This window comes from Glossina fuscipes, unplaced genomic scaffold (genome assembly GCF_014805625.2).
Source record: "Glossina fuscipes isolate IAEA_lab_2018 unplaced genomic scaffold, Yale_Gfus_2 3, whole genome shotgun sequence".
NCBI lineage: Eukaryota > Metazoa > Arthropoda > Insecta > Diptera > Glossinidae > Glossina > Glossina fuscipes.
The window spans coordinates 2,394,659-2,407,123 of NW_023998417.1; the positions used below are offsets into that span (position 1 = coordinate 2,394,659).

Sequence of the window (12,465 nt, forward strand, 5' to 3'; positions counted from 1 at the left end):
AAAAAAAAAAAAAAAAAAAAAAAAAAAATATATATATATATATAAAAAAAGAAAGAACTAAACAACACAATTCTAAACATAATTTTTCCTTTTGTTACAATATTATATCGGTATTTATATTTTACATATTATTTCTTTGTTCTTTTGCCGTAAAATGGCAATTCTTAAAAATATAGTTAATCGTACGCATAATCGCATAAAATTTTTCATTCTCTTTCCTTTTCAATAAATCGCTTAAAAGAGGGATTTTAAAAAATATAAATATATATATGTAAACACAACAGCAGAATTGCAATATCCTTTCGGAGGCGGTCTTAAAAGAGAAGTAAGTAGTGACAAATGATGGAAAATTTTCAATTTTTACACTAAATTTATACAATTACTGCTATAAACTTAATACATGTTTCGTGACAAAATTTAAAAAAAATATATTAAAATTTTTATTCGAAAATTTACTGCTGCTGCTGCTATTGCTGTTGTTGTTGTTTGCCGGGAGAATTGGAAAAAAATTGATTCTCAAGTAAAAAAAAAGTTCAATGAAAGTTTTTTTATAAAAGAATTAAACTAAACTTAATATTATATGTGTTTAGAAAAAAAAAAAAAAAAATTGCAGAAAATTCTTAAAAATTACACAAATTTCTTAAACACTGCGTTATATATATATATATATGTATATATATGAAAGTGAAGTTGTAAAATTACAACTCTTACTACGAAAATCTAACTTCTGAGTCATTAATCAATTTTCAGCTATACAATCTAGTTTTCTACGTATAGTTGGCTCTTTGCGATAAAATGGTGGTATATTTTAATTGCTCTCCTTTTTTTGCTTGGCTGTGTTTTCAATAAAAATGCGTTTCAAAATACAGGACAGTTACAAATTGTTACACACATGGTTCTAAGTTACTATTGCAGTTTTTCTGTTGATAGATGTTATTATTATTTTTTTATTATTTCATTTTAATAACTCTCTTCTTCTGCTGTTTTCTTCTAAGAACTACTCCTGCGAACTTCGTAAATCGTAAAATGTTGTACATATGCACACACGTGAATGCGTATGCAGTCAAGTAAACTGAATGAGAGGGAAAGGGGGGTTGGTGATATTCTCTCTGTTACAATAATATGTGTCTATTTTTTCTCTCCTCCATAGAACACTTTTCTGGTAGATCTTCTGTTTCTGTTCTTCTTATTAATTAATCGTATAATGCATTGTTTGATCTTCTCTTCTTCTGTTCTGGGGTCATATTATCACATTTCTCTCTCACTCTCTCTCTCTCTCTCTCTGTCCTCTTCCTGTCTCTTCTGTTTACTTTACCATACACATTTCAGAGCTGGCCTTAATATATCACACATAACATCATCACCTGTGTTTTTATCTTTCTCTCTCTCTCTCTCTCTGTCTCTCTGCGCGTCCTCTCTCAAGCAAACTGTCAATGCTTACATTTAATATAGATTCTGACACTGCGGTTTCCTTTTTTTACTTTCTCTCTCTCTCTCTCTTTTGTTTTATCTGCTTTTCTTTCACTTAGAACGAGAACTCTCTGAACTGTTTTTGTTGCACACTGATCTGGTAGTTTAGTTTATTATATTATTTCTTTTTTTTGATTGATTGATTGATTGATTGATTGATTGATTGATTGATTTGGAGGGAGTGTAGGGCCTTACATTTTACAACATTGCTTGCTTCACTTATTGATTGTTTGATATTGACTTTGAATATAGATCTGTTTTAACTGGTTCAAAATGATCACCTACAAAAAGTCATCATAAGAATAAAAAGAATTTCGTTCAATCAAATGTACATATATAAAGCAAAAAAAAACAAAAAAAAAATTTTTTCTTGAAAACTATGGAAAAAAATGAAAGCTAATATGAGATAAAGTCTAATTACCAAATAGCATATGAAAACAAAAAAAAAAAAAATCACTTGAGACAAATCGATAAGGGAAACTTAATGAACGTTTTTAAGGCAACAATGATAACTTTCTGCAAAACGTCCGCTATGAACACAAACAAACTTATGATCAAAATCAAAAGGAAAAAAAAATTGTACCATTTTTAAATAATTTTGAATTTTTAATCGAAAAATATATAAAATAACATAAGAAAACCGCAAATCATTTCTTATTCATTAAATTTGGAAGTCAGTCTCACGGGAAGAATTCACTCGCCCGCCCGTCACCGTGTAAATTTGAAAATACATTTTAACATGGTTTTTTTCTGATAGTAAACGATTGCATAACTGCATAAGATTTGTTTTAATTTCTTATTTGAGAAATTATCGCCGAAATTGTTCATCACAATTACGCGATCATTCCAAAAGAGAAGTCAGTCTCATTTGTTGAAAGAGATTGTCATGTACTGTAATCCCGTTCGGCTTCTAGACGCAGAAATGTGACAAGTTAGTTTGGATGTGAACGTCATCCGTTCCGTACCGACTTCAGGCAAACTATTCTCTATCTTTAGTCCCCTGCAGATGTCATTGACTTTCGAGTCTTCAAGCATTATTCAAAACGGTTCTGGGAAGACTTGGCCGAATCTATTGTGTTGGCCTTTCTTGTCAGATAACCAACAATGTATTGTTGTACATCCATTAAAATTTGCAGTGCAGTTTATATATGCGATGACTAAAGGGAACTGATATCAATGGGGTTTTAAATTAATGTTCTTTTTATATTTTTCGCTTTGCTACGGCTTGTTTGGCCTAAGCATAATTGCTGTCAATTATTCCAGATGGGGGAAAAAATGGTTATGTTACATAAAGTAAACAATGAAATTATCTATTCAAAATTTTGAAAAATAAATTAAAAATAAATATTTGTAATCATTTGTGTTCGTTTAACTGGTTATGTTCACGCTTAAGCTCGGACATGTTCGTGCATTCGTCGGTCATAATGTTCACAACAAGTACTTAAGTCATGCGTAAGATAGTCATCGCACCAATTGAATATCATTTCAATTTAAATATAAATCATGTCTTTGCCTGTCGTCAGGCATTTTTAGTCACAACATTTATATGAAGGAAAGAAAGTGTCTTTCACCTTCTGTAGCGGTAAGTCAAAAAGTCAATTGGATTAGAATTACCTTTTTTTTTAATACCTTCGGTTGTTATTACCACCACCGCCACCACCACTTCCCATAGAACCACTACTGTTGTAGCCTGGGTTGTTACCACCAAAGTTACCAGTATTACCTTAAGAAACAAAACAAAATTTACATGCATTCCCATTAACCAACTGACTGGAATAGATTCTTTAAAAAGATTCATTTCTTCTATCTCTTGTTGTTTGTAGCAAATACTTTTTCATCAATTTTTCATAGAAAAACTCAAAATCAACACTAATATAATATTTGCATTAATTTTATCTAACAGTCATGAAACGCCGAATAATCTTATTGAATGATTTACTCGGAGCTGGGACTGTAATAACTAACAGTTACATATATATAGTAACAAAAATTCACTTTTCATTATAAGTCAGATGACTTACTAAGCAGATTTGAGTATTATTTCTCTTTAGATTCGGACAAAATGTAGCATGATATAGAATTTGAACGGTAACTAAAATTTCCAATACGAGTATCGGTCATTTGAGTCAAGATGTCAGGGACCTATCGTAGATACAAATAGCACTAAGTATTCTCTGCCTTTGCCCTTAAGGAAATGTGGCGAGGCTGCGTGTTATAACGAATATAATGTGTAAAATTCGCCTAACATAGCAAAAGCCGACGCCTGAAAATTTCACTCTCACAGTTTTTTTAAATAAAATTGCAAAAATGTAAGATGCATTTAGCAATTAATTGTGTCAGATAACTGTGATATCATTCCATTTAGATCATTTAGATCCATTTTCATATTTACTCACCCTTACTGCCGCCAAAGTTGCCGCTGTTATAAGGTTGCATGCGATTATTAGGAAAGTTGCCGCCGCTCCGTTGAGGTCCGCCACTGTAACTTTGTTGATAGCCGCAGCCAAAATCGTTATTTCCCCAATTGCCGCTGTTGCCGGACCCATTATTTGGGCCACCAAAGCTGCCCCCGCCGCTACTATTCCAGTTACCGTTTCCGTTATCCCAAGGGCCCATATTGTTACCACCCCATCCACCATTACCATTATTATAACTGCTACCGCCGCCGCCGCCGCCACCGCCGCTATTGAAATTACCACCCCAATTGTCATTGCTGCCGCGGTTATTCCCCCAACCGCCACCCATGCTACCTTGATTACCCATCATGTTACCACCGCCCATGTTGCTTCCACGGCCCATATTACCGCCCCGGCCACCTCCACCTCCACCGCCTTGACGATTCATATCCTGCCTGGGCAAAGCTTTTTTCACATCTAAAGTCTTTCCCTTAATAACGTGAGTTTTTTGCACTAAACATAAAAAGAAAAGAAGAAGAAATTATAAAACAAACTAAAATGTATAGAAATTTTATATTAAAATTATATAAATACATATGTCTACATTAACACGTCTACAGCGCCGATTTGGGCAATGCTAAGTGGATACTAGTCCTTTGAGCAAGAAAACTGTAATCATTACTATAAAGTCTTGCAATTCATTGGTTTGATTAGTCCTCGGTCGTGATTGCTATACTTTAGATTATTAGATATATATTTGATCACACAATGACGAAGATCAAAGATGCAAGGAGAAGGTTCGCTAGGCATATGGACTTCTATTCTGAATATTTGTTATTAATTTTCGAAATCACTTTCCGCGGGTATACCGCAAAAATGGCATTTTTTCTTTTTATTAATAGTCCAGTTTTTAAAATAAGTGAACATCTTCGTATTTTCAAACTTTATCTTCGGCATATGCTAGCAGTCAAAATTACGAATAACAATAAAAGACGAAAAACATGTGGTGTGGCGCGTCTAAAAAGACTCAGGTTTCATATATCTATACATACAAGCGAAGTAATATGAAATGGTTAGCATACCCGGTTTGCTCTAACTAACACACGTTACTTATTTTCACATATTCTCCAATAAGCACATTATCATGAATTTATATATAATTAACAAGGGCATAATCACTGCTAAGTAACTATTATAACGGTCGTTGAAATGCCAAATAACATATGTTCTATATACTAATAAAATATTTTTTCTCTTTGAAAACTAATAAATAAAAACGTGTGCACTGTAGAGAAGATAACCTCAATCTTAGAAAAATATATATGTATGTGTATATTATGTATATTATGTATATAGATTTGTGTGCACTTACAGACTATTTTATCAACAGGATCGTAGTCGTCGTATTCAACAAAAGCAAAACCACGTTTTTTACCCGTATCCTTGTCCATAACAATATTTACTTCCACGATATTGCCGTACTTGCAAAAATAATCTCTTAGACATTGTTCATCATGTTCATCCTTAAGCCCACCTACGAATAATTTTTTCACAGTAGCGCCCGCATGAGGGTTGTCTATATCTTGACGCGGTACGGCACGTTTTGGCTCAACAACGCGACCATCTATCTTGTGTGGGCGGGCATTTTGGGCGTCATCAATCATTAATGACTTGGAATATGTAATGAAACCAAAACCACGCGATCTTTTTGTGCGTGGATCTTTCATCACAACAACATCTACAATTTTACCCCATTTTTCAAAATGCGATTTTAATCCATCATCAGTTGTACGATAATCTAAGCCGCCAATAAATAATTTACGTAAATGTTCTGGTTCAGTAATTTGCTCCTATTAAAAAGAAATGAAACATTTCATTGTATCGATTTTTCCACAAGCACTTATGATTTAACAAAATGGCGGTGCTTCTACATATAATTCAAATTCTAGAAAATGCTAATATACTGCGCATTAAATTTTCCTACTTACATCATCGCTGTCTTGGGAATTATTTCCATTTTGACTATCATTCTCATTTTGTTCGTCTTTCATTTTTATTATTAATTAAATATTAGCACTTTCAACTTGAAAACTTTACTAAAATCTAAGTTCTCTTTTTTTCTTCTAAGTAAACCTCACAAGCAAACGATGCTTCAATGTGCTTCGTAGAACTAGAATGAAAAAGTAATGGCGACCATTGACAATTCAGCTTGTGTACATGTGAAATATAAAACGGAACGTACCAGAGTTACCAACACAAATCATCATATTGCAGTCTTTTAATGATTGCCAATTTCATTAAAAAAGTGCTTGATTTCTTTTCTATTTTAGCTAAATTTTAAATATTTGAAATACTTGATATGTAATTTTCAAAGATTTTGAAAAATAATCATACTGTAGATTAGGAATTCGGTTTATAACTAAGCATTAGACTGAAACGCATTAGCAAACGAAATAGCAGCATTTCAAACTTGTCTAGAAAAATGAAGATTATAAAAATAGCGATTATAAAAAAAAAATTTCTTTTTCTAAATTTTTTCATTATCATCTTTTTTTACTTAACTATCTTCTTACATACGGGAATAAAGTATATTCATCGTCTAAGATACTTGACTATACAAGCTACATTGCTTTAAAATCCTCAATCTAAATAGGAAAGCAAAAGAATTATCCGTAGCGTATCAAAAAGTGCAATCGCCTCTTTTATAATCCAACAAATTTTCGTAACGTTTATAAATCGGTTCGATTGTGTAGATAAAGTTTCGCGTATCTTGGCAACACTACATGTACAGTAACTACGAAAAAGAAAATTTATATCCTCTTGCATTTTGTACGGTAGTTTTACGGCACCTAGTTTAATCCAATTAAGGAAAATAGAATAGATATTCTTGAGAACATTATAAAAAGCAAATATGATTAAACAAGGACAAATAAATAATAAATATCAAATGGGAGATAATGCTGAGGTAAGCAAAATAAAATTATACCAAGTTTCATTCATAGGTTCTAAGTGCAAAATTTAAGCGTTGTGCGATGACGAATACAATATGGCGCCGTTGTCTCTATCGTTGATTTCGCTTGTATGCTAGATACTAAAAAGTTGTTTGTTTGTTGTAGGCAATAAAAATGGAGGACATGGATCATCTGCGCAAAATGTTTCTTGGCGGTTTGTCAACCAATTCCACAGAAGACTCACTTCGAGAGTTCTTCAGTCAATTTGGCGAAGTAATCGATGTGATTGTCATGCGAGATCCTACAACGAAACGTTCCAGAGGCTTTGGTTTTATAACTTACAAAAATGCAACGATGGTTGATAAAGCACAAGCGGCTAGACCACATATTGTCGATGGAAAGTGAGTTAGCGAATTTTTTTAATGTTTATTATAAATATGGTAAATATGACTTTATTTATTTATTTATTGAAGATCAATTGACTCGAAACGTGCTTTACCTCGGCCTGAAGTAAGCGGTGATTCAACAGTGAAGAAAATATTCGTCGGAGGTCTTAAGGAATACCACGACGAACAATCTCTGAAAGAACATTTCCAGCAGTTTGGCAATGTTATTAGCGTAAAAGTTTTAACAGACAAAACTACAGGACGTAAAAGAGGTTTTGCCTTCGTCGAATTTGATGATTATGACGCAGTTGATAAGGCTGTCTGTAAGTACTTTGCGTTCAATTATAAATTGTGTTATATATTTTCTTATGATGTGGACTTTTAAGAACAGTTTTTCACCACCACCATAGCAATTGAGAATTGTAATGTTCTTTAAACACTATCTCCCGCCTAGATAAATAAAAAATAGCTTTAGAGGTTTAATAAGTAATGTACTTTATTTAGAAATGAGCCTATTCCGTTTAGGGAAACGTCCAGCGATCACAATATTTAAAGTGCTTTAATTTTGATATCTTTATATGGAGGTCAAGTCGCATAGTGAACATTTTAACCGTTATTCCGTTTACAAACTGTAAAAATGTGCATCGGGGATTAGGTTTTATTTAGTATTGTCGCTCGTTAAATCGAAAAAATTGAAATGGAAAAGTGAAAACATGATATAGAAACTTCGTAGAAGTTAATAAAGAGTGAATATGATTTGTCACCAGTAGCTAAAGAGTTGAAATATAGGGGCAATAATAATAAATTGGTATAGTGCATAACCAACATTCTTTCTAAGGATTTCCTTATATAACAGTAACTCCCTATTTGATGAAAACTTGCGATCTTTTACAAAATGATTAGGAACATTTGGCGTCGAAGCTCATGCTGATGCCACTCGCATTTTAAAGCCAGTTTTTTATCAATCAAAACTGAAATAATTAACAACAAGTCGAGAGTTTTATTTATATACTTCGGATTTTATATCAACTAATAAATAGAATTTATATGAAAATCAAAATTAACTTTTCAGTGCATATAAACCACGTCATTAAATACGTGAAGGTGGACGTTAAGAAATCAAAATATAAAGAAGAACTTGCCAAAAAATTAGCAAATCAACAAGGGGCCGCTACTGGTATGATTCAAGCCGGCGGTGCGGGTATATCTTCTGTCACAGCCACCTATCAGCAGCCACCAAATGTAGGCACTGCCTATAATCCTCAAACAGCTTATGGGTACGCAAACGCGCCAACAGCGACATATAATGGCTGGGGAGGTGCATACGCTCCGCCGCCAGTTGCCGCTTATCCCCAGCAAACGAATGCCTATGGCAATTACGTTGCAGCCCCACAGAATGGAACTGCGCCTGGTTGGAATGCTACACCTTATGCGACACCTGGAGCTAATTGGCCACAAAATGGCTATGTTCCGGCTGTGCCAGCGACGGTACCCGTTGGTCCCGCCGTTGCAGTTCCGTCAGCGGCTACGGCTACAAGCGGTTGGAGCGCAGCCCCAACTGCAAATGGTACTCAAAGTTTTGGAACTTACCAGCAAACCTATAATGGAGGACCTCAAAAAGCCGGCAACTTGCAGGGTAATCGCATGAATCCGTATAGTGTGTCGTCAGCACCCAATTACGGTAAGCATTAATTGATTAAACGAGTGAGTAATGAAACCAAAGTCACTTTTGTCCATTTTGAAAACAATATACATTCATTTATATAGATATACTGTATATTTTTTATACCGTTATTTTTTGACTTCCTATTAACTCTGTTTTGATATATTTATTAATTTTGTAAGCATTCCTTCTATAAACATATATGTACATATACATATATGCATATGCATGCATATGATATATGTATGTCTGTGTATATATTATATATGTGTTGAATATAATAAGTAAATATTATAAAATCCGAATTTTAAATAATTTTTATCTAACTTAATTAATTAATTAATTTTTTTTTATGCTTATGAAACTATACTTTCTTGCATAAAAATCATGCAAACTTAAAATCCTACAAACAAACGACAAGAAAATAATTTTGAAGACTGAAATTTTAATGGATTAGCTTAAGATGCTGAAAAAACGCAATTAGTTTAGAAGAAGTGACGATCAAATTGATTGCTATTCTATTTAAACATTTTAACTGGATTCCTGTGCTATCATATTTTCAAACAATCTCAAACTTCTAATCTGATCTTGCTCATTCTTGTTTTAATTCTATAGCTATAAAATTTCATAAGACTTTTTGCAGTCTTATGTCAGCTAAGCCCTACACGTTACTTCTTATTAAAATTGAAAAATTCAATTAATGTAATCTATTACTCTTGGAATAAATTCATTTAAATGAATCAAGGGTTTCGTCCTTTTGCACATTTTCAAAACCTTCTTGTGAAGGTTTTTCTTTTACCACAATTAATATTACGAACTTTTCAAGTTCTTTTAAGTAATCTTATCGATAAGAGAAAGAGAAAGAGAAAAGTGTCGCATATACTTGATCGAGGCGAGATACGTAGAAAAAGAAAATGATCAATATTTTGAAGATTCTCTATGAAGCTTTAGAAGGAATTTTAGGAATTTTTGAACTTAACCGAACGAGATTGATGAAATGAAATGGAATGTTCTCAACATTTTAATCGTATTGGGAGTGTCGACTAAATCTATTTCGTGTTCTACGTTAACGATGAATATATGCATATGATTGGAAATTTCGATGAAGTTTTATACGTGCGCTAATCACTCTGTTTGTGTATCTTCATCTAAAATCAATGATGTAAACAGGATTTCAAAGAAGACCGTCATCAGGTTTTAAGAATAAATTTAACCCACTAAGCCTCTGCTTTAATTAATTTCTTTGAAATTCACTTTGATGATTAGGACAAGGGAAATTTAGCATAAAATTATTAAATCTGATCAAGTATCTATATGGTTCTGCATTTATTTGAAACTAATACAATCTCAGGTACAAAAATATTTCCATTGACTGTAACTTGCTTATACGACTTGGGTGAAATATCGATAAGCAATTGTAAGACATCCTACAATCAGATGCGCAATAATAAAAACTTGTCCGCCGAGATCAATCATAATTGTTCTTACATTTGCTTATTGTGCAAAACGCTTTCAAATGTAAACTTAACTCGGTTGTGAAAAATTCACAGGATCGATGAAAATATATTGCAAAATACTTATTATATTTAAATTGATTGCTTACATTTTATCAAGTATTAATTTATGAAGTTGAATTATACATACATATGTATATATATATACAGATATATATATGTATAAATTTATATATATATATATATATATCAATATATATGTATAGATATGTATATATATGTATAGATTTATATATATATATATCAATTTATTGTATTATCTTATTATTATTTATTTATTATACTACATTTTTCTTTATCTTCTGTTTAGGAAATTGAAATGTTGTTTGATTGTGTATTCCTAACTACTACCATATATAAAATATATATAATATAACATATAACTCAATTACTATATATGTTCAACTTATTTAAGTTAATACTTAAATATATATGTATACATACATATGAAATATTCAAAAAGCGCAATCAATTAGTTTTCATATATATGTATTGTATACAAGTAAAGGAGAATTTATAAAAAAAAAATATATAAAAAAATCGACAAGAAAGAACATGGACATACACATATATTCACATAAACTACGCAAGGAAGGAGGATTAATGTATATATATATATATATATATATTTATTTATGTATATATATATATACTCTACATATTAAAAAGCGAATAAAAATACCACGTGGTTCATATAAAAGGAATTATCACAATAAAGTAAACTCTTAATACACACATTCCAAGTTGCCAATCTAAACCACCTTAAAAAAAAAACAAAAAAAAAAAAAAAAAGAAGAAAACCCAGAAGAGAAGAGAACAAGATTAAAATAAATAAATAAACAAATCTAAGCGAAAAGATAAAAAAGAAATGCGGATGCATATGAGATTCCTTTTCGTGTTATTTCAGCAATCAAGGACGAATGATAAAAAGCAAAAAAAAACAAAGTGCATGCACTCGGAGTAAATAATTAAAATGCTTATATCGTCAGGGGTTTGCTTCTAATTTATAATATACTAATAAAAAAAAAAAAAAAAAACCAGAGACTTATGACATTCAGTTGAAGTTGTTCAAGTTGTGAAGAAATTAAGCTAAACTTTCTACAATATATTAATGATCTTATATATATATATATATATATATACCATATATATATATATATATGTATATATATATATGTATATGATTTATAGTAATAAGCGAAATGTAAAACTCAATACACCAACTTTACCCTAAGTTTTGGAAATATATTTTATATATATATCATCTATACATATATACATAGATACGTGTTATATGTATATGTTCATCTTTTTTATGCAATAAATACATTATGAATATCTAAACTTGTTTTAATAATTTTATTTACGTACGTATATCATTCATACTTTCAACAATATTATCCTCCATCAGCATATCCTTCAAAATCAATCATATATTATCCCGCAGATATACTTGGATTCGAAATATTGAAATATAAATTTATTTTCGTATTTTTCTTAAAAATCAAAAAAAAAAAATATTCTTTACATACATATTATGTACATATACATAGCGATTTCATCTAATACATAACGTTTTTAATTTTCTTATTTAATTATGAAATAATTAAATTTTATATAATTTATTCATTCTAACCTAACTTTATATATATATAAATGAGATATATTTACATATATATATATATATACATACATTAATTTTTAATGTACACATTATATATTATAAGCATAATAATTGCTTTTTATCTCCATAAATTCTCAAATCAATGTTCGGTTAGTTTAGCGCTAACCTATCGTCCTTTCGAAATTAAGAAAACTAAAACTAATTAGGTGTTTAAATGTATATATATTAATAAAATAATATATATATATATATATATATATATATTGATTTCTCTTATTATTAACATTTAAGAATGTAATGCTTTTAACGTAATTATCCCATGGTTTAATTAAGTTGTCGTCGCTTAACTCCCATCTTTGTTTTTTTTTTTTGTTCTTACTCTGTCTCTTCGAAAAGTCATTTATTAGTTTTCTTCGGAAAATTGCTCCTATTTTCCTAGATTTACATAAGTTTTTTTTTTT

General features: G+C 30.9%; 2 protein-coding genes across 4 annotated transcripts; one reads left to right on the top strand and one right to left on the bottom strand.

The window, feature by feature from the left end:
• Positions 1-1,046: 1,046 nt before the first annotated feature.
• Positions 1,047-6,042, bottom strand: LOC119634767 (heterogeneous nuclear ribonucleoprotein A1-like). 2 transcript variants are annotated; one of them, XM_038029117.1, is made up of 5 exons: positions 5,855-6,042; positions 5,239-5,716; positions 3,867-4,379; positions 3,085-3,193; positions 1,047-1,751 (listed from the first exon to the last, which is right to left on the bottom strand). In XM_038029117.1, exons 1-4 carry the CDS (start codon positions 5,915-5,917, stop codon positions 3,093-3,095), a joined length of 1,155 nt encoding a protein of 384 aa, XP_037885045.1. In that variant the 5' UTR covers positions 5,918-6,042; the 3' UTR covers positions 1,047-1,751; positions 3,085-3,092. The 2 variants fall into 2 exon arrangements, with proteins under 2 accessions (XP_037885045.1, XP_037885046.1); XM_038029118.1 differs by lacking the exon at positions 3,085-3,193 and having other exon boundaries at positions 1,258-1,751.
• Positions 6,043-6,652: 610 nt separating this feature from the next.
• Positions 6,653-10,872, top strand: LOC119635012 (ribonucleoprotein RB97D). Of its 2 annotated transcripts, XM_038029509.1 has the most exons (5): positions 6,653-6,831; positions 6,983-7,218; positions 7,291-7,526; positions 8,276-8,884; positions 10,691-10,872. In XM_038029509.1, the coding sequence occupies exons 1-5, from the start codon at positions 6,778-6,780 to the stop codon at positions 10,696-10,698; spliced, it is 1,143 nt and encodes a 380-aa protein (XP_037885437.1). In that variant the 5' UTR covers positions 6,653-6,777; the 3' UTR covers positions 10,699-10,872. The 2 variants fall into 2 exon arrangements, with proteins under 2 accessions (XP_037885437.1, XP_037885436.1); XM_038029508.1 differs by lacking the exon at positions 10,691-10,872 and having other exon boundaries at positions 8,276-9,094.
• The last annotated feature ends 1,593 nt before the right edge of the window (positions 10,873-12,465 follow it).